General features: G+C 44.1%; 8 protein-coding genes across 8 annotated transcripts; 4 read left to right on the top strand and 4 right to left on the bottom strand.

Moving 5' to 3' along the window:
• Positions 1-243: 243 nt before the first annotated feature.
• SS1G_10318 (hypothetical protein) lies at positions 244-1,519 on the top strand (the record flags this gene model as incomplete). The annotated part of the gene is made up of 4 exons (XM_001588721.1): positions 244-297; positions 624-727; positions 776-985; positions 1,060-1,519. The coding sequence occupies 4 exons, from the start codon at positions 244-246 to the stop codon at positions 1,517-1,519; spliced, it is 828 nt and encodes a 275-aa protein (XP_001588771.1).
• Positions 1,520-1,860: 341 nt separating this feature from the next.
• SS1G_10317 (hypothetical protein) lies at positions 1,861-4,080 on the bottom strand (the record flags this gene model as incomplete). The annotated part of the gene is made up of 2 exons (XM_001588720.1): positions 1,861-3,957; positions 4,033-4,080. 2 exons carry the CDS (start codon positions 4,078-4,080, stop codon positions 1,861-1,863), a joined length of 2,145 nt encoding a protein of 714 aa, XP_001588770.1.
• Positions 4,081-4,750: 670 nt separating this feature from the next.
• SS1G_10316 (predicted protein) lies at positions 4,751-5,861 on the bottom strand (the record flags this gene model as incomplete). The annotated part of the gene is made up of 4 exons (XM_001588719.1): positions 4,751-4,756; positions 4,925-5,127; positions 5,672-5,721; positions 5,845-5,861. 4 exons carry the CDS (start codon positions 5,859-5,861, stop codon positions 4,751-4,753), a joined length of 276 nt encoding a protein of 91 aa, XP_001588769.1.
• A 449-nt stretch (positions 5,862-6,310) lies between these two features.
• On the top strand, positions 6,311-7,396 carry SS1G_10315 (60S ribosomal protein L5; the record flags this gene model as incomplete). The annotated part of the gene is made up of 3 exons (XM_001588718.1): positions 6,311-6,313; positions 6,455-6,492; positions 6,547-7,396. The coding sequence occupies 3 exons, from the start codon at positions 6,311-6,313 to the stop codon at positions 7,394-7,396; spliced, it is 891 nt and encodes a 296-aa protein (XP_001588768.1).
• Positions 7,397-8,353: 957 nt separating this feature from the next.
• Positions 8,354-12,460, top strand: SS1G_10314 (hypothetical protein; the record flags this gene model as incomplete). The annotated part of the gene is made up of 4 exons (XM_001588717.1): positions 8,354-8,411; positions 8,504-10,580; positions 10,990-11,753; positions 11,811-12,460. 4 exons carry the CDS (start codon positions 8,354-8,356, stop codon positions 12,458-12,460), a joined length of 3,549 nt encoding a protein of 1,182 aa, XP_001588767.1.
• Positions 12,461-13,355: 895 nt separating this feature from the next.
• Positions 13,356-14,605, bottom strand: SS1G_10313 (predicted protein; the record flags this gene model as incomplete). Its single annotated transcript, XM_001588716.1, has 3 exons — positions 13,356-13,541; positions 13,713-13,831; positions 14,407-14,605. 3 exons carry the CDS (start codon positions 14,603-14,605, stop codon positions 13,356-13,358), a joined length of 504 nt encoding a protein of 167 aa, XP_001588766.1.
• Positions 14,606-15,805: 1,200 nt separating this feature from the next.
• SS1G_10312 (predicted protein) lies at positions 15,806-16,139 on the bottom strand (the record flags this gene model as incomplete). The annotated part of the gene is made up of 2 exons (XM_001588715.1): positions 15,806-15,949; positions 16,083-16,139. 2 exons carry the CDS (start codon positions 16,137-16,139, stop codon positions 15,806-15,808), a joined length of 201 nt encoding a protein of 66 aa, XP_001588765.1.
• A 3,868-nt stretch (positions 16,140-20,007) lies between these two features.
• Positions 20,008-21,730, top strand: SS1G_10311 (hypothetical protein; the record flags this gene model as incomplete). The annotated part of the gene is made up of 4 exons (XM_001588714.1): positions 20,008-20,122; positions 20,205-20,943; positions 21,530-21,563; positions 21,704-21,730. 4 exons carry the CDS (start codon positions 20,008-20,010, stop codon positions 21,728-21,730), a joined length of 915 nt encoding a protein of 304 aa, XP_001588764.1.
• Positions 21,731-21,966: the final 236 nt, after the last annotated feature.

Below are 21,966 nucleotides of genomic sequence, written 5' to 3'. Positions count from 1 at the left end.
AAAAAGTTGTTCATGGAAGTCGCGCTTTGATGAACGCGAATTGATATCTGAATGAACAAAGGCAGCGATGATTGGGTAAGCTTGCGGATATTCTTCGGCATAAATAATTAGTCAATGACCCCCGATGCCGAGGTTCACGGAGCATGATTGAATTCGATGATAGAATATCACCAGAACATCTCATTCCAAATGTCAGAAGAAGATTATTCTGTAGAATTTGTTTTGGAGAGTATAGAGTCTATCATGGCTTCAGAAAATCAACCGAAAGTTATCTTATTTGATATTGGGGGTGTTTGTGTCAGTAATCATTCCTTCTTTATGTTTCGTGCCGCAGCATTTGAAGTTAGAATTAGCGGTCAATCTCATGATGAGTGTTCAGCTTGAAATTACAAGTTTGCAATTCTTTGGAGTAGTTTGGATTTATAGATCGGTCGTCTGCATATATATATGCACGACAACAGATTCACGAAAAGTTTCGTAGTATCTTTTTGTTACTGTAGATGCGTTGAGTGAGAGAATGATGTGTCTGTAGTGAGGTTCATCATCTTCCTTTTAGCAACCATACATATTATCCTACATATAACCAGCTATCACAACTCTAAACAACCCCTAACACCTCCCAGGTCCTCTCTCCCATGCAAGGAATTCTCGATTTCGAAATATCCAACAACATCCCACCCGGCTGGATTAACTATGCCATCTCCAAAAACAAGCCCAACGGATTCTGGTAAGCGATCTACATATTAAAAAAGTACTCTACTAATCTCTGATGCAGGCACCGTCTCGAACGTGGTGAACTAGAATTAAACGATTCTTGGTACGCCGGTTTCACCTCTGATCTTAGCCACCCCTCTTTCTGGACCTCTTTCTATAATTCCGTGCGAGAAAAATATTCTCTCCCATCGGAAGTCCCACCCGTACCGCAAATAGACGGCGAAGCACTTTTCTGGTCGATGATGGATAATTCAAGGGAGTTTGATCCCTGGTACGTTCTCCTGCACCTCCCCACGTTTCCAATCTCAGGATTTCGTGAATCTAGTGCTAATATAACCACAATAGGATGTACCCCTGTCTCCAAAAACTAAAAGTATCCAAAAAATATATCCTAGCCGGGCTCTCCAACACCGTAATCTTTCCCCCCGATCATCCATATTCCAAACCATATTCCTTCATTTCCGAAATCTTCGATGTATTTATATCCTCAGCACATGTTCACCTCCGCAAACCCTCCCCGGAAATCTACTCCTTAGCACTACAAACTCTCCGCAATCATTATTCCTCAAAAAAGTCCTCTTCTCCTCCTCTCTCCCCATCAGATATTCTATTTCTAGACGATATTGGAGAGAATCTCAAAGCTGCCAAGACAGCCGGCTTCCGTACTTTAAAGGTAGAATTAGGACGTGCGTATGAGGCTGTTGATGAGCTAGAGAAGATTACCGGGTTAGAGTTGACTGGGGAACATCCTAAGATACCGATTAAGTTGGGGGTTAAGGGGAAGGGGAGGGATGTTAAATTGTAGGGATATTGAGAGAGGAAATGATTAGGAGTGGAAGGATAACTAAGACATATTTGGAGATTTAAAGATAGATATATGCAATGCCACACTATGAAGTGAAGTAAGCACAAAAGAATGAAATTATACTTAACATTCCACCTCCTTGAGAAGGAAAAAGAAAGAAAAAGAAAGAAAAAGAAAACGCGTCCAATGTATGCAGGCAGACATACTACATACAAAACAAAAATTGGTATTAGGGGAAAGACCACCTAGGCCTCTTTATACAATCAACAGTCATAACTTCATGAATAAAGAATAACAAAAAGCTCTAATCCGTGACGCCGCACTATAGATATCTATGCACATCATTCCTCCTTCCTTGGTGATCCCATCCCGCCTAAAATTAAACTCTCCAGTTCCCACGGACTCAATGTACTTCTTCTCCTTGCAGCTCTTCCAAGCTCTTTGTCCCTACTTGCTCTGACCTTTCTCTTTCTATTTGATACAGCACTCAAGTCTTTTTCGGGACTTCTCATCGTTGTGCTACTGGTACTTTCACCTTTGATCGGTTCCTCTCTGACAGGCGAAGAAGGTGGAGGCATTAGTTTCGTGACTTCCGGTTCCCTTTTCCTAATTGGGCTTTCGGATCGTGGGGCAGTCGTGCTGGTAGTAGATGCAGCACTGCGTGCTAACTTTGCTGCTTTCAACTTAGCCTTTACTCTTGCAGCGTCTGCTTCACGTTCGGATGCGGCGAGTTTAGCGGCTATGCTAGCCATGGTGAGAGGACTCTGTTGAGGTGGGATATGGGGTGGTCGAGGCAAGCGGCTTGCGGATGTAGGAGGTTGAAGTTGGACTTTGGGAGTGGCTTTTGGTTTGGGTGTTTGATGGACGGGCTTTTTAGCTGAAGCTGCTCTTGCGGCTGAGGATCTAGTTTCTCTTACGACGGAGGATCTGGTTGAGGATCTAGTTGATGAATGGGCGGAGAGAGTTGGGACTGGAGTTTTGGGAGCGGAGGTTTGGTCGGCGGATGCAACGAAGAGCTGTTTTACTTCCCCCTTCTTTTCTTTTCGGGGGAGAGGCTGAGGTGTTTGGGCTGATATAGATTTGTGATTATGTGAGGATTGCTCGAGTTGTAAGAGATCCCAGGTATTTTCTTCAATAATAGTAGTGAATCCCTTAGGACTTGGCTTTGTGGGACTACCTCGGTTTCCTTTGGTTGTTTCGCGAAGAGGGGACATTTGAGGTGGTGTCCCAGGTAGAGATGATACTGTATCCAAAGTCATGTCTGCAGGTTGTTGTTGTTCCTCAGCAATTTCATCATAATCTTCTTCTTCTTCTTCTTCCTCTTCCTCTACTTCCTCCTCCTCCTCAGCTTCAAATTCCTCTTGCCTTGTTTTCTCGGGTTCTTCTTCAAAAATGCTAGACTCAGCATCACTCAATTCTTCCTCGTCATGGAAGTCAGGCTCCGCATGACCACCAATGCCCGAATCATCCATGGCATCAATATCTGCCTGTGTTTCACCTTCATCCTCATATTCTTCCTCGTCTTCTTCCTGCACCATCGATAATTGAAGAACCTCATAATTAGGTTCTGCCGTAGGCTTGAATGGACTCAGGCTTAAACCCATCTTCAATTCTTCAATGTTGACGGTTTGACCACTTCTAGCCATTCGATGGCGCCACCCATCCATCATCTGCACCGCATCCTTCCATCTAGACTCCATTTTCTCCCAACCTTCTCGTAATCTTATGATCTCTTCCTCTCTAACCTCCACTTCTTCTAGCGAGACAAATGACGGATTTGTCAGGATCGTTCGTAGATGTTCAATTACGATTTCCATTTCAGAAGCAAGATGCTCATAAGAGCCCTCCATTTGTACCACCATATTTCCTCTTTGCTCCTCCTCTTTTTCGCAACCAGAAACCGTCCTCAATGTCTCAATGGTCCTTCTCACCAATCCCCCTAATGATTCATTCTCGTCACTTAATCCTCTGGCCAATTCCGTCAGAAACTCATTCGTCTCCATTCTCAAATCATACCCCTCGTCATTTGTACCCATTCCTTCCCCGCTTCCATTCTCACCTCCAACTCCAGGGACTACATTAATAGTCGCAACACCCACAGCTTTCCCACTGCCCCTTGCTCTCCCACCTTCAGCGACATGTTTCTTCATTCCTTCGATAATTCTTTCCTTCTTTCTAACTTCATTCGCACACTGCGCCCTTGTCTGTCCCACCAGGACTTTCATCCTCGCCATATCCTCTTTCAAGCCCTTGACAGCCTGTTCCGCACTCCTCAACTGTGTTTTCAAAGCCCGTTCCGTCGCATCCGCTATTCCAACTTTTCGTTGTAATTCGGTGTTTTTTGTCGTGATCCTTTCCATATCAGTCGTCGATCGCAAAGCATCTGCGCGTAAAGCTCGAATTGTTTGAGAGAGATTCTCTCGTTGTTGAGAATCGCGCTGTTAACTTTCCGTCAATTTCGATTTTTTTTTCTGTTTGATGCATTAAGGCTGAGATGCGCTTATGAGACTTACATCTCTCCTCAAAATCAGATCATTCACCACACTCATTATCTTCCCCATGGTGACATCTAATCCGTCTTCCGATTTATGCGGGCGTGCAAAGTCAATTGTTTGCCCATTTCGCAGTAATCCTCGAGAAAGAAGCTGGTTGTTGATATACAGCGACGCGGTGCGCAGGTTATCTGCATCCATTTTTGCTGGCTCAGATTGAAGTTATTGGATATGAGCCTTTAGGAATACTCAAAATTGTATTCATGTGGAAATTGATGTCGAATTAAGTAATTTTATAGTGTTCTTCATCACATATATCTTCTGTGTTGTCATGTAAACAAACAATCCAGATTGCAAGGATAATCCGAGCAAGGGTCAATGCAAACAAAACGTTCTCGTGATCACGTGCAATTACATGTCCTTGCTTTTGCAGACCATGCAATATATTTTGTAGGATTGCGATGTAATCATTGATCTCATTATCATATCAAATTATTGCCACAGTGTCTCATGTGTCCCATCATCATAGGATATCGTACGTGCCGGTCAAACTACAAATTTCTCGCAAGTGCCTAACTCCACCCCCCATGCACTGCACGAAAGATATTGCGCTCCTAACATCTATTGTTATATCCGCCTCATAAGGCTTTTCGAAAGCTATTCAGAGGCCCTCAAGGCTTAAATTTTTCAAATCCCAATCAGATTTAACAATCCAATGCGTCTCTCAAGTGTAGATATTTTAAATCTTTAAAGTAAGTATGGAAATTAGTATACTTTCATATGTGATTCATTTTATCCATCGCAATCAAGTCTCTTTCTTCGGGTTGATAGGAAATTATCAATTATTCGTGCTCTTGTGTCCCAAATATATCTTTGTTGAATCATCGCTGGCTTAAGCTATTATCACTTATACCTTGGAATTTTCCCCGCATCCACCAGTACAAGTTCGGCCCAAGGCATGGACGGCAAATATCAACGCAACTGCCTCAGCGGTAGCGACCATGACCGGTGCAAGCTGTGCAGTGTAGATGGTAGTTTTTTTTCGAAGATCTCCCGCTGCTATAAAGACATATCCAGGTGTAAGGACATGCTCTTCAGGCTTTGCCACTCGTCTACCTTCGATTATCAGAACAACCGTCACCAAGGCCGCTCTCAACGAGGAATAGAATGAGAACGAAAGTACATGGTAATGTATGTGATGGACATAAATGAGTCCCAACCTGAGTTTCCAATAGTCTCGATTGGAGCCCAACAATGAAACACTCATGATCTTTTAATTGCCTTCAAACATTGAATCTCTTGGAATTTTCGCGTCATTTCGAACATTGAAACCATCCAAACGATTCAACCGGTTGAGATAAATAACACACTGCAGATGAATGATAATATTTCGAAGCTCTGGACTCTTTTTCTTTTTTTCAAACCCACTGATCCTGAATATTGGACACACTGGGCCTAATAAATTTCTAGGGCTGAATTTTATTTGGCTATCGATTTCTGGAAAAACGACCTTGAAGTTATCTCCTTGCCGCGCTGAAAATGCCATCCGTCCAGGGAAGTGAAATGAAATCGGCAATAGCACTGATGATTGTATGGACGAGGATTTTATTGTATACAAGAACAATAATGATAAAGACCAGTGAAATTTGAATCTACCCACACATGCTTTGACCTTCTGGGCCGACAATGGCAGCAACAGTAGCACCGGAACTGATGATGACCTCATCAGCTTCAGAATCAGAGTCGATATCTTTTGGGGTAACAAGCAAACGGCCATTATACAACACGTCAAGAAATCACTTGAGGCCATACTGGGATGACTTTGGAGCATACCGCGCCGCAGGATCCATGAATACTTCTGCGAGTTTTAATGATTTTAATTGGAGTGTTTTTGTGATGAATGGAGAATCATTACAAGTGTAGTAACGAGACTTGGGATATAACTGTGGCGCTGTACAGACTACGAAATCAGCAATTTACTGATTCCTTACATGTCTAGGACTTTCGTATTTGAAAAACTACCTAGACGTGGAATAATAAGACACTTGAAAGGTGGGACAGATACTAGTTCTGTAGACCAAGGAGAAACTAGCTCTCATCTTCTTGTCGAATGGTCCGTGGATTGGCACGTGACCAGCTTCGTCCCCCACCTCAATGCGCTCCTCCTCTATTCGCTTAAGCCTTAAAGTGGGTCTCGCACAGCATTGATTTTTGAATTGATTTTAAAATCTCCCTTCCTGAAATTCTTTTCCACCTTCAACGACAATTCATATTCCAGTAGTGCGGTCAATCGAACAAGATGGTGAGTTAAAATTAAAATACTATGATTGCAGTATATCTGCGATTATTGGCATTTAACATCCCATGTCTCTGAATCCTTGAAAAGTCAAATAGCAAAATGCTTCGAGAAATTGAAGGTTGCTGACTTTTGGAATCTTTACAGCCTTTCACCAAGCTGGTCAAGAACTCCGCGTACTATAGGTGAGCTCAATATATCCTTCACAAAGCAACCATCGCATTCTAACAACAAGTCAGTCGCTACCAGACTAAGTACAAGCGCCGTCGTTCCGGAAAGACCGATTACTACGCCAGAAAGCGTCTCATCACTCAAGCCAAGAACAAGTACAATGCGCCAAAATACCGTCTCGTTGTCCGATTCACCAACCGCGACATCGTCATGCAAATCGTTACCTCCGAAATCACTGGTGACAAGGTTTTCTGCGCCGCATACTCCCACGAGCTCAAGGCCTACGGTATTGAGCACGGTCTTACCAACTGGGCTGCCGCATACTGCACTGGTCTCCTTATCGCCCGTCGTGTCTTGAAGAAGCTCGGTATGGACAAGGATTTCACTGGTGTTGAAGAAGCTGATGGAGAGTACCAACTCACCGAGGCTGCTGGTGATGAGGAGAGACGTCCATTCAAGGCTTTCCTCGATGTCGGTCTCCACCGCACTTCCACTGGTGCCCGTATCTTTGGAGCCATGAAGGGTGCATCTGATGGTGGTATCCTCGTTCCCCACTCCGAGAACCGTTTCCCAGGTTACGACATGGAGACCAAGGAGCTCGATGCTGAGACTCTCCGCAAATACATCTTCGGCGGACACGTCGCTGAGTACATGGAGACCCTCGCAGATGATGATGAGGAGCGTTACAAGTCTCAATTCCAAGGTTACATCGATGACGAGATTGAGGCCGATGGATTGGAGGAGTTGTACCAAGAGGCCCACAAGGCTATCCGTGAGGATCCATTCAAGAAGGTTGATGGGGAGAAGAAATCAAAGGACGAGTACAAGCAGGAGTCTTTGAAGTACAAGGGACGCAAGTTGACCAAGGACGAGAAGCGCGAGAGAGTCAAGGCCAAGATCGCCGAATTGAGAGAATAAGCTCATCAATTTCCAAAATGATATTTCGGATATGGGTTTTCTAGCTAGGCGAAAAAAAATGATACTCCCTTGAAACTAGAACATAAAATATCTTGATGAATAATGAACCAATGTATTTCTATGCTGAAGAACAGATGATGGTGGGCGACTATGTTTTGACTTGCATTGCCACTCAATGCTATTTCTAAAATGTTGTTTGATGATCTAGCACCATTTCTCCTTTTCCTCTCAAGCATATTCGTACTGGGTAGATAGGTATTGGGTGTAAAGTGCTTGCTTACTCAGAAATTTCCACAACTCCTTTCAGCAAAATGATTGCAACCCCATCTCAAATATCAAAGTGGTAATTCATTTTACCCATCTCTAATTATTATGACCCTTCCCCCACCATATCACACCAATGTCACCATCGTTTCTTGATTGCAGGTGTTCATCGTAAGATTCAATTTCTCGCACCTTGTTTTATATGCTTTTCGCACCACTGCTCAGGAGACTGTGGATTCTCCTACCAAATTATCGAATCACATCGAATCACCGAGCGGACTTAGCCCACTTGCATTGACCCCCGGATTCCGACCAGACCCTCGACACATGACGATATTCTTCAACTGTTCCACTTCGTTGCTTCATTGTATGAGTCGATGTCTGATCACCATTGCGAACCAACATAGGTAACTAGGCTGGTAATTTTGTGGTATCTGGTTTAGACTTCATTCACAAATTGATTTATCCACCGTCGGTCACATTCATGGTGGCACAAACGCAATCATGGACTTGTACCAATAGGACTGCTCACATCAGCAACGAGACATATTACGAGACATAGAGAATCCTGGAAGCGATAACAAATCTTTATTGCGAGAACCACGAAATAAAAACCTCTTTGCAGACCAATTAGGAGATATCCTTTGATAAGTCGCAGACTGCACGAGATCCGCTTTGAGATATATTTACACAATGGAACAAATGACAGGTGTGGATGTCAGTTGGATGACACACAGCTCAAACAATAAAGGTCAGTAGAAGCAATAGCCGTGTGAATTAGAAAAATTTACTTGAAAATCTATCTCCTATGTAGGTGCGACTGACTGGAGTTATGTATTTTAGACGTAAAACGACCTCGAATGGTTCCAGATGCGTCTGGTTCACAAGGAAAATCTAGTCCGCCCCCACCAAACAGCTCTACCCCTCCAAAGAACGAGAACGAGCAACATGTTGCAACGCCTTCACAACCGATTCCAACTCGACCCGGTGTATCTAGAAATGTATCTTCGGAAAGGATAGTCACGGCAAATGGCACACCACCAAAAGCCTCTACATCGCCCAACATGTCCCGCAGAAATTCATGGTTATCGAGTATATCCTCAAAGTTCACTGGGTCACAATCCGCCAACCATACGAGCGTATCCCCCGGTGCTTCAGCGGCGGCTTTACCTACAGAGCCTTTGATACATAGACCTGCAGGACCGAGTGCACCCAAGAATGCTGTATTAGTACATGGGGTAAAGGAGGATGGCGATGCACCTTATGTCCCAGCACCTCCGCGAAACGGTCCCAGCTTCTTACAAAGTGCTCTGCGGAGGTTGTCAAACTCGGGTGGGCAACTGTCTGGATCAGCAAAAGGCCATAGTGGATTATGCGAAAGAAAGGTCTTGAATGTCGACCATCATCGGGAGAGGTGTCCCATATTCGGGCTTGAACAGTCAAAACTGCGACGAGTCGCTTTCTGCGTCGATGTTGAGATAGCAAGTGGTCCTCGGTATACGGACGAGGAAGAATCTGACGAGATCGAAAATAAAAATAAAGAAAGAATGAAGCAGTCCCAAGAAAAGGGAGAAGGGGCTGCGTTGAAGAATCCGAACAACTCTAAGACGGACACGGAACAAGAAGATGTCCCCAAAACAAATGTTGGCAAATCCGGCGAGAAGCCTTCCGAGAGTGCCCAGCCTGAAGGCTCCAAGAACGTATCAGAAACCAGGGAATCTTCTCCACCAGCTGAGAAGGACAATACAAAAAAGAAAGAGAAGAAAAAGCGCAGCGAAGAAGAACGAAAAGCAAGGAAGGAGAAGAAACGAAGACTTGCTGAGGCGAACGGTACAATTCCAGTCGAGTTGAAGATCGATGAGAGTGACAGCTCACTTTCGACAACTCCGATTTCTGCAACTCCTAAAACTCATGCTTCACCTACCACGGACCCTGCTCGGATATATAGGAGATGCTGCCAATTGAGAGAAACGCCAATTTTAAAGAGAATCGTTGAGCAACTCACAGCATCGGTGGCAACTGCTACACTTCCTGGTCTTGTTGGCAAATTAGATCTCTCAGGCTATTGGCTACAACTACCAGACCTTGTTACGTTAGGGGATTACTTAGCTGTAGTTCCAGTGAAAGAATTAATAATGGAAAATTGCGGACTTACTGATGAAGGTGTTCGTGTCATTTTGGCTGGTCTTTTGGCGGCCAAGTTACCAATATACGGTAGAAAATCGCGCGCTCGCAAAGAGAGTCAGTCTCCTCAAGGTGGCATTATCGAACGCCTGGTTCTGAAAAACAACAATAAAATCGGTAAAGATGGTTGGCGCCATATCTCCCTGTTCATTAATATGTGCCGGTCATTGAAGACCCTGGATCTCTCAAGAATTCCTTTTCCCCAGGGTGTCACTACGCCACCTGTGAGTGGTTCTGGCCATTTGAAGAAAACCCATAGTAATACGAGTAGTACGAGCAACACCATTTCTTGCTTATTTTCTAAGGCTATTGGGGATCGACTAGCCGGGTCAGAGTTCGAGCTTTTGAATCTGGGTCACTGTGGCCTCAACAGCGAGCAGCTAGATGAATTAGTCAATGGTATTATAAAATCTGGTCTGCGGCGTCTTGGTCTCGCGGGCAATGGAATCACATCGGTAGGGATAGAGCATGTTGCTAGATGGATAAGATGCGGCAACTGCGAAGGCCTTGATCTTGGTGGTAATGATCTGAAAAATTCTCTGGAGACCATTGCGAATGCGCTTGATGAGAACAACAAAATTTACGCCCTGAGTTTGGCGGACTGTAATCTCAATCCAGACTCGTTGTGGCATCTTTTCCCAGCCCTGGCAAAGCTGAAGAACTTCAAGTTTATCGACCTATCACAGAACCATGATTTGTTCGAATCGAATCCCAGCGCACTTTCTCTCCTGCGCAGGTACGTTTATATTCTCTCCCATCTGTTTTGTGTAACAATATATATGTGAAGATTAGTCATCTCTGCATGGTTGGACATGACGATCTTTGATATCAATCCTTGGCCCTATGATTTTCCCTCGACCTTATATTCCGAGAGGCCATTGAGCATTCTGGCAAGATAAATGCCGGAATATCATCAAACTTGGTGGTAATTATGTGAACGGAGACGTGACCGGATACATATAACATTCTATGTACTATTGCTGGGTCATTTTGAGGGGTCTCGTACCGCAACCAGTAATTTGCTTCATTTATGTCAGCAACTTGAACTGCGAGGCTTCAATGAAGATTCTTTCAGCTCTGCTAAATCTAATTCAATTATGTTTCGATTACGATCACATGGGATATTATTGGCTGACATATATCAGATATCTACCACGTTTACCTCAGCTCAAGCGCATACATTTGACAAATGTATCCATGACACCGGAACAAGCCATCGCCCTTGCGGAAATCCTACCAGAGAGCCCCAGTCTTGCGCATGTAACCATTATGGAAAATAGGCAACTAGCTGCTCTTGCAAATGCGAAAGACGAAGCAAGTCAGGAAGAGGCTTGTGCATTATATGCCTCACTGATGGCCGCGGTTCGAGTCTCTCAATCAATCGTATGTATTGATATTGAAGTTCCATCAAGCGATTCGTCCGAAATTGTAAAGGCTTTGGCTAAGCAAGTTGTCGCTTATTGCCTATGGAACATGGAACGTGGCGCCGTTGCTGAGATTAGTGAAGCCGTTCCTGCAATGCCTGATCCCCATGGAACTGCAAATGAGAAAGATGTTGCAGTTCCTGAGGTATTGTTGCACATTGTGGGACATGTAGGAGTCCAAGACAACCATGATGACGATGAACCAGCTCCGGACGAGGATTATGTGATTGGTGGGACAGGTGTGGTTAAAGCTTTGGGTATCTGTTTACGGAACAAAGGGAATGACTCTAGGAGACCATCAGCTGATTTGGCTTTCTCTGATTTATCTAGGCCGAGCAGCAGCTCGGCCACCCCGAACCCTGCTGTTAAGGGTGGCAAAGCCAAGGATATGTCAAAGAATTTATTGGGAAGTGCGAGGAAGATTCGGACTCGATTACAACCTGTACTAGTCAAGGAGTTGAAGGCTGGTGATCATCAAAATTACAGTAAGAATTATTCATCAGTATGCTGGTGTAACTTGACAAAAGCTGACTGCAAATCAGACCGATTACTATTTCTTGATCATACACTACAAAATATGATCAAAAGATTCGAGGATGAATTTCCCGAGACCCGCTTATCACCATCACAACCTGGTACGGAGCGAACAGCAACGATGGGCGATGCATACCCACCTCAGATTAATTATCAAGAATCAGACGTTGAACCCGAACCAATCTTTGCTGATAATCAACCATCAGATGAAGAGGGAGGACACGACGACGGAGGGATACGCCCCACTCTATCTCGTCACAACTCTGATGTCTCGTTGGCCTCCAAAGCACTTTCGCAGGAAGAAGGCAGAATGCATCGCTTTGGACAGAAAATCCGTCGTAATATCCTCAAACCCGAAGTTGAGGATAATCTCCACGGGACAACTGGACTCGAAATTCAGCCAGCACATATGCAGTTTTTAAGATCCATGGTTGAAGACCTTCATGGCGAAGACATCAGAAACAAGCTAGAGACCCTTGGCCCAGATGCTGTAATAGCCGAGCTGAATAATGAAGCTAGTATTCTCCGACGGGGACTCATTGAGAATGACCCTGAAGGCTGGCAAAAATTTAAAGAAAGCCAAGAAGCTATGCAGAGAAACTCAAGTGTGGCGAACATTGGCTCGAGTGGGAATATGTCCGAGAGTGCTATTGAATGAGCTTCTCGTCTCCCCTGTAGATTGGGATTTGAAATTACTTTTATGTTTTGTTTTCTTAGCATAGCGGGCTTCGGTGTTACTTGCTACAGTATACTTCTTACATAACTTTTTCTCTATTGGATACTTCGACGGAAAAGGTGTATTACTAAGGAGGAAACCTACTTTCGGCAAGTCTTGTGGCGTTGAACATGGGGATGCAGTCGTGAAACAAAATCTTGAATGATTTATACGAGCAGAGAATAGGAAACAAGAATTGTGATGTTAGATTGGTACATACCAAAATTCTAAGATTCACGTCTAGCTTTATTCGCGCCTTCATCTCATAAAACAAGAATATATACCCTATAACATTTTAGACTAAGCAGCCACCACTTTCAACGCGCACATGTATGTATATACGTGAAATACCGGCTGGTAAGAGAAAAACTGTATTCATTGACTTCGTGATTTTTTATCCATCTAGGTTCTACGATGATCCAAATATCGACAGTAGATTTCGCCATGAACGTATTTGGTTGGTAACATCTATAAATCTTTCCTTCTTCCATTCTTCCATTCTTTTCTTCGGTTCCTTCCATCCATAAGAGAACCAAATAAATCCAATCCCAACCCCCTTCGCAGGTGATCTGTCATTAACGCCTGTGAATACCTAGCAGATACTAGATGCTAATGCTAAATACACGTTACCACTGGCGGGTATCTCGAATCTTCTTTCAAGCTTGGTAGTTAGTGATTTCTTCCTCTTCTTTTTTTCTTCTTTGGCTGTCTTTTTGATGGCTCTGTAATGAATAGGTACTCATGCATCTCATCTCATTGCTTTCAACCTATCACGTGAAATTACTCCCTTTGACTATTTTGCATGCGTGAATTCAAACCTCGCGTTTGCGTCTAATTTCTAGGATCCCATGTTCATTCCGTCTTGTTGAATAATATGCATATGCAATTCCATGATTTCCACCACATACTCATTCTGATCAATCATCTCCCTTTTACCGCTGCATCTCTTCACTTTTCTCTCATAAATCTCCCTCGGCTCCCTCCTACCTTTTCCACCAGCAAACACCCCAATAACAACACGCTCCTATCCAAGCACCACCTCATCCCCTTTCAATCTCTCCAGATTCTCCAACCCCCGCTCATATAGTCAAGCACTCATCCTCCTCTCACTCTCAGCACACGCTTCACAGACTCCTCCCCCGAAAACCCGCGTATGTCGGCGCCAGCCATCGCCGGAAATTATCTCGCCGCTTACTGCGGGGGTATTGATGAGAGAGTTGGGTGGCTTGGTGTAGGAGCGACGACGTGGAGGGACGTTTTCTGTAGACGGAGATCCGGAGTTTCCTCCGTAGATGGGCGAGTAGGGGAGAGGTTCTAGGGGTGAGGGGTGAGTGAAGGGTGGTGGTGGGAGAGGTCGGGAGAATGTTTGGGGTGAGGTCGAGATTGATGGTGGGGAGGTGATGAAATCGGAGGAGGATGTGGAGGATTGGTTGTTGGATCTGGGTTGGGATGGGTTGCTGGCTTCTGGATTTACTTTTTCGTCCATGTATGGGAAGAAGTTCATATTGGATTTTTCGAGAAGAGGGGTGGAGGGGCGACTTGGTGGGAAATGATATTGCACCTTTGTGGCGGTGCTCCGTTTCCTCCGTATGAAGATTGTGATGCATAGAAAGAAGAATATGCTTAGGAATAGGTAGGGCGTGAATATCCCGGAGAAGAATCTATATATATACGCATGATGTAGTCCCATGGTGGGTTCAGAGACAACAGGCATGACCAATTGCAGATGATGCTGAGTCTCGTGATCTCTCTTGTTAGATTATCTGATACGGTGGTATCGATTGAAGATCGCAGACTGGGAGCAATGAGTGGAAAGAAGGAGGTAAAGATGCAGATTGGAGAACTATATATATGTAAAGTAGATCAAGCATGCATCTACACAAACTCACTTGGGAGCTGAAGACTTAAGTAGAGATCTGAGCCGGGTGCCCAAATACGGAATGATGGATTAGGGAAGTCCTTCGCTAAGGAATGATACTTGGTAAACTCGAGGGCAATTAAACCAGACATCCCGGGACTACTGTCAGCAAGTGATCTCACGCGCATGCATGCAAATGTATGTAAGGTAGGCATACCCTCTGAATCCATATGGAAGAAACTTGTCTGTCAGGGCCATGCAAGTAAGAGCGAGCTAGGCCGGCCAAATTTCTTTTGCCATCTTTTCGAATTTGCATGGCAATGAAGGAAAGTAGGCGAATGCGATACTCCCGTCAAACCCAAACTATGGGCGTGTGGATGAGCCTTTTTGGGTGGATGGAATCAACTCTCCCAAGAATCCTTGTCAGGCTTAAAGTTGTATGTCGAGACCTCTCAACCCTGTTTCCGGGTTATGCAAAACACCCCACTATAATCCTGGTATGGTACAGACAGAAGGTCTTGGTTCAGCCAACCTGGGTAAGGAATATAGTGGTAAAGAGGGGATTGTGGCCGGTGTTGCTAGATAGTTGTAGATTAGTTTGTTACCACGTTGCGATTCCCATGTGTTTTTATTTTACTCCTCCTCTTGTTCTGATTCTCTACAGGGTTGAAACAGTTGAACATGGATTCATGGCCCTTGATCATCTATTCTCGGTAATTAAACTGCATGTATCTCAACATGCCTGGTCGATAAACATATCATTCTATCTACTCGTATCTAATCCGTATTCCCCATCTTTCCAATCTTCTGACCCAGAGCTCTCCATTAATCATCGTCCAAAAAGTCACACGGGAAGGGGGCCCCAGGTCAATCGAATTGTGTAATTAAAAGGGTTCCACTCGTAAGGCTGCACGAAGGTACTACAGATACAAGGCTAGATTTCGCTCGAATCCCTCAAAGAATTCCCGCGGGAGCGATCTCCCGCTTAGTTTCCAACATTTCCGTCGTGAGACTTCTGATTATGGTAATGGCAAGCGTTTATACAGCTCTCCTCATCTCACGATGGAAGCGTCACAATATACCAAGCTGGCAAGATTTCGCTACTTCGGGCACTTACTGGTCTTAGATTCGTGTTAATGGTGTATGGTACGGTACTTAGCGAGAATAAATAGGCTTGGGACATCAATAGCACGAGACGTGGTACTTTATTGAACTGCACATTCCATGCCTACCTGATGTACCACTGTGCTGTCGCATAGCATAGCATACCATCCATTTGTTCGTCATTTTAGGAGAAGACCCGGTTGAGGTAGGAATTAAATATCAACAAACGCGGCCGATTGTGCCGCCGTATTTCGCACCAATCTCATGTCAATGGTGGGATGAGATGGATGAAGGAGGCTGTGGTCGCTGGATTGTACTCCGTATTCTTAATTTTGCTGGGCTGGTAATGTTATGCTCGCCCATAGGGTTATTATTGTACGTACAAAACGTAAGCCCAGTGTTAGAACCAACAATTGAAAGGTTGGCGATATTTTCTGGGAATGGGATTTAATGGATCGATAAATGTCTTGCTGTATACATTATAGTCATTAATGGGACGAGATATGTCTTGGTGAATATCCGCAGGTTGGTGAGTTTGGGAGTAGGCCTTGCTGGAAAGCCTATGCCAAGCCTATCTATGAATTCTTCTTATCCATTACTTACCCTGTAGAGCGCGATGCACTGCGTAGTACTTGTGGTACTGGCACTGCAGGTATCCATTGTTTATCATAGATAGATGAGATGGATCAAGGTCCGAAGGATCTGGTAATCTAGGAACCAATACAATTTTCCATGTTGTACGCAAACATACGAAAAGCCCTCTGATCCTCGCCCGCGGGAATGCTTGGTGATGCAAAGAGAAGGAAAAAGATCGTGTGAGGACGGGTACGTGACAGACATAAACATTGGATACATTAGATTAGTTTGTCCAAATTGACTAATTCGCAATTCCTAAACCAAGTTATCATTACTCATGGTTCCCTTACTCGTAACCTCCAGTTTGTGGTGAAGTTAAAAACAAAATGTTCTTGAGTTCAGCTCACATCAGCTTCGGCAGTCAACACTATCTTTAATTTCTGCGACGCCTCTCGGATAGCGCTTCGGATAATTGCAGCTAGGGGCCAGTGATTGGATGGTTTAATTATTTGTGGGTATTTTTCAGCTGAATACACATGGCGGAGACTTTTCTTGATGAATGCTGTTTCTGTGCTTAATATTCGTATTTAAGAATTTGGAGCCGATATAACAAGTTTTATTCACCATCTAGAATAATGCAGTAGGGACTTACCCTGTAAATGAAAAAGTGGAAAGGCGGGAACTCAATGTTCTCTCAAATGTTTGAATCAGCCATAGCCATCATAATCGTCCGATGAGGCAGCCTCAAAGCAGCAATATGGTCTGTATATCTGGCTCAAATTTCGTTGGGACGGCATTGATGGCTGGTAGGAAATACGCGAATGAATGAAGGGGCTGGTGAGGACAAACGAATCTTAACCATAGATTGCAGGGAATACGACTTTTAATCGGCTCAGGCACGTTAAAGTTGATACCGATAAATTTGTTACTTCTGATGGAACTTTTCTTCAACGTTGATAGAAGGCATATTAGGTCAGCATCTCGTCATCAACAAAAACATCTCTTCATAGAAGCCATTTCAAATAATCTAAAAGATCTTCAAGTTTGATCGTCGAGGTATTCTGCAAAGATCGACAGATCAGGAATTTCTTCAACCAAGTTCAGCCGATCATGTCATGCGGCTCTCTTCACGAACCTACATATTGCATATGCCGCTTGCTGTAGTTCATCCATGTGTACTGTAAAAAACGGGTTGTTTTTAACCCGGTAGGATCGGACCGTCATCGGTGAAGAGAGACACTATCTCGGAGGATCAATCAACTGATTCATACCTACCGTCTTCGTACCTCATATACGTACGTATTTCGTACCACCACAATTGTCAGTGTCATTATAAGCATTAGATGGCTGAGACAAGACGCTCATGATCTCGAAATCGCCATCTATCTCATCGTGATTTGCCTCTCAACGAGTCATCCCGGAATCGAAGGAATTCGGTCACGTGAGTTTACCCTTGAACAATAATCCTTGGGCCTTGTCTCTCGCTGATTACCAAGTCTTATAGGAATCGCTACTATATATCATGAAAACACCGATGGAGAAGGATTATATACTCATCATTGCTTCCTTCTATGCTCCGAAAGTTCCGTTGACAGCTTACCGTCAGCGAACGCACATGCGTCCGTCTGTATGATTTCCAATTCCACCGAACAGGAAGCTATTGCGATGTGTCCTTGCGAAATCGAGGAAATCTTATCAACTTAGGGATGACGAGACATTCTGATCTTCTTCTATGGCGTACCTATAGAAGTTTCCTCCGTCCATGGACACTGCATGGACCATGACGCCGACAAAATGATGCGAGACGGAGATGTAGTATCGTTTAGAGTAGGAATGCGGCAGCTGCGCAGATGGAAATGAATTTTCTATAATGTTAGATGGGTGCTGGGAACAGCATAAATAATGGCAAGTATCTCATGTCAAGAGAGTAAATATGTTGTTTAATTCTCGTTAATATGGTTGGGACGTGTCGAGCTACTTCGTTCTACCTTGTGGATTGGCCGCCCACCTCTCCATATAAATGGAAAAGTGTGGTGGTTGTTCATAAGGTCATATCGTGGCTGATATAAGTACCTCAAAACGGGGATGTTGGTTGCTGTCGGATGCGCGATAGTAGAGAGCATAAATGGCGAGGGCCTAGTTGGAGGAAAGACAACTCTTAGTGATTTTGACTGTATCGGTTCAAGTCTCCTTTGAGAAGCTCATATGGAGGCGCCACTGCAATACACAAATAGACAAGCTATTTTTAAAGACCTAGTTGAAGTCGCTCTCATCGTAGAACGTGTATGAAACAAAGAAGAAAAAATCAAAAGAATAATTTCGGATGAACAAGATGATATTATATTCGAAGGACTCGAGCCTCAAAGCGAGATCGGGGCACAATGGTTACTTTTTATTATGCTCTCCATTAAATATTAAATGTCGTCGATGTTGCGGTAAATGCGTATAGCGGGAAATGATGGATCACGTGTCGAGCTAATGTCACCACAGACTCACTCCAGCTCCGTTTTAATTTCTTTTCCACGTTTCATGGAATTCACAACGAAACACCACACCGCCAAAATCGAAGATCTTCCCCAAAATCTGCAAAATTCTTTGTCTGCATTGTTTGTATTATCTAAGCCCATGTCATCGGAAGTAATTCCATACCAATATCAACCCTTAATGGGAAAATCCCCCGGGAAAGGGATTCTAGCGGTTCGGTGAGCATGAGCAAAGATGTTTTAAAGCCGTAGGAGGCGCAGGAAATCATAGACGGAAGGCATTGAAAACGAATACTTGTGACTTTGGAGTCTGGACGGCAAGTACTCTACATCATGCACAAACAGTCATTCGTACTCGGGAACTGGTGGCTACATTGATGACATCGTTAGAGAGTCAAATTCTTGTAAGAAATTGTGATGGTGAAGCAATTGAAGTTCAAACTAATGTGGCTGAATTCAAATTTGCTACAGAGGAGTGTTTCTAAACTTTGATTTTGCACCGACAATGCCAGTCTACCCTAGGTCCACAATTGGGGCTTCCTTACTAAGTTTATCCCGCTAAACAGACACACGGTCATTGAAGATTTAAAGCTGCATTTTCCCAGACAACCGCACGGTCGCCAGGAGATTTTGACCATATTTGATAATCTGCGGCAGCTAAGACCTTTGAGGCTATTGCTGCGATTCGGTGGCTGTGTTTCTCAGATGGAAATAGGGTACTATTCATGTCCTAGGAGCTGGTCATGATGTCGAAACAAGCTTAACTCTATGACCATGCCTGCTTGAAACAGGTAAGTAGCCGATAGCAAAACATCCGATGACCAGTATTAGCTGCTTCATGCTGAGAAGTAGCCAAGTCCAAACACTTAGAGCATCAGCCTTAAGGTTGGAGAAGCAAAGATGAAAGATCCGAGATGAGATTTGAGATTTTCCCTAGGCAATCTCGCATCCCAGTATTGCATGATCGACCAGGAAACATCCTGTTTTGCCATTTGTTATCATTGAGATGTCAGTTCTTTGTAAGAGACATCTCCATCATTAGTCTGATTCTGTCCGTGTGGACAAATCACAGATCAAGGCTCAAAGAATCTAGGTCCTTTACTTATCCCCACAGAAACGTGGTCGGATCTTTGATGTCTCGGAGTAGTATCACCAAACCTCATTGTCTAGATGTATGCTTTTGAAATTTTCATCGGGAGAACATGGTTGGTCAAGCACATCAATGCCCTTCCGTGCTCGGCATCCAGTCTTTTCATCCAACCAAGCTGGCGGTAGTTCAATTTGTATAAAGAAGGTTCATTCTCCCAGTGGAATATCTTCTTTTTTCATCATCAGCATCTTCAGCATCTTCTTCACTTTATTTTACAATCTTTCCATCTTGCGCCGGTCGCTTTAAATTTAATCTCACAAACTATCTTTCAATAATTTCCAAAGTCTTTCAACTTCAAAACAAACCAACTACCTTCAAAATGCAATACACTTCAACAATCCTCCTTTTGGCCTTCGGTGCCACCAACGTCTTTGCCCACGGCCTCCTCACTGACGTTCAGGGTGCCAACAAGGTTGTCATGCCTGCTCTTTCGGGTAAGTTTCCTCATCTCTTGGAGTTACTTGTAGCTTCTTCGCCTTTCCTCTTTAGTCTCATCTCATTAACACGTTGATATAGTCGCCGACGGAACTCCTCGTGATTGCGCGACTCCAGGATGCGGTTCTGAGGCCGATACCTCCATCATCAGAGCTAACGAGCTTGGTACCAACAGAGCTAGCGCTCTTGGCCGTACCTCCACTGGCCCAGTCGACGCTTCCAAGATGATCTCCATGTTCATGGGTGGCAATGCCAACAGCACCTCCGCAATTGAAGCCCGTAAGGTCCACGCCGCAAACATGCATCGTCGCTCCCTCGTCGTCCGTGCCGCCAACGGTGGTGCCAAGACACCAAAAGGTACATCAGAGACCGGTGTCAAGGCTGCTGAAGGTGCCGGTGCCGCATCTGGCATGCCAACTTGCGCCGATGACGGAACTGTCAAGATGACTTTCCATCAAGTCAACCAAGATGGTGCTGGACCCTTGACCGCAATGATTGACAGCACCTCTGGTGGAACCGACCCAGCTGCCTTTAAGAAAGCTGTAGTTACCCAGAACGTCCCAGGTATTGGTATCGGTGGTCTTTCCGCCGCTCAAACCATGGATTTCCCAGTGGCCGTTCAAATGCCAGCTGGTATGACTTGCTCCGGCTCTGTCGGTGGCGCCACCGGTGTCTGTATCGCCAAGGTTCAGAACAGCGCTCTCGCTGGACCTTTCGGTGGATCCGTCGCTTTCACCCAATCCGCCGGTGCCAAGAAGCGTGCTATTGAGTACAACCTTAGCAAGCGCCGTTTCGCCCGCGCTCTCGCTGCCAACTCTGAGTAAGCATCTTCAGCACGCTAGCGATAGCCGGAGCGGATAGTGCCGATGAATTTCTCTGGAGATGGAACAGGTTCACGATTAATGGTTGTTATTGAAGATTGAGGAATGGCTTGGAATTCCCTTTGTGTTAGATTTTTCCTCTTATATCGAACAGTGGACTCTATCTGGTGATAGCGAATGAGATCTGCGATTTCATCTCTTGAGCTGGGAGAGTGGGTGGTCCTAGAGATACTGTGATGATGAATTGGCTTGCACGTTCTTTCGATACATACAAGTCTTTTCGGTAGATGCTGGGCACGGTTCCTGAATCTTAATTATGCTGATCAAAAAAACTGGGTCTTTTATTTGGTTTCTACTGTGATTGTGATTGTGACTTTCGAATTGGTTCTTTTCTTCCTTTTTCTTTTTTTCTCTTTTTCAAGAAAAAGTAAACGAGTTCCGAGCTTCTACTTTGCTCAAATTCGCAATAATGGGTTACAAAACAAATCCGTCCATTGCACAGCTTCCTCCGGGTCTTTAGACCTTGTCAAAAGATAGAGAAGATCTTTGTATGGAACGTTGCCTCAAGAGTACTGATAGTTGCAGCACGAGTAGAAGAAACCAGGGTGGCAAAGATGGTGTATGTATATAGTGTCTAGATTGCCTCGATCTAGATAGGCTAGAATAAGTTCATTCTGAAAATTCTCAATAGATCTATTGTTGGATATGGATTTAGTTTATCAAATTTGATTCATTGTTTTAGAGAGATTCGATTTACAGAACTGGCATGGTATTTTGAACAAATAAGATCTTGTATTGTGTAAACTGGGTTTAGTACTGAGAGATTACAATGTTTTATTGTTCTCAATTGATGTTAAGGTTGGCTACTTCTTTATCTCATATGTTTGGTGAAGAAGTCTGCCAAAAATAAATTTGGATGGAGGTCAAATTAGTCGCGAGAGGTAAGTAGACACTGCTTACAAGTTCCGAGTCTTATTGGGCAATCATACATTGTATTTAAATACTACGATTAGCTTCTTTAT

Source organism: Sclerotinia sclerotiorum, genomic scaffold, assembly GCF_000146945.2.
Source record: "Sclerotinia sclerotiorum 1980 UF-70 scaffold_15 genomic scaffold, whole genome shotgun sequence".
NCBI classification, from domain to species: Eukaryota; Fungi; Ascomycota; class Leotiomycetes; order Helotiales; family Sclerotiniaceae; genus Sclerotinia; species Sclerotinia sclerotiorum.
Note: the sequence above shows the minus strand (reverse complement) of the source record. Positions and strands in the feature narration are given on the sequence as shown.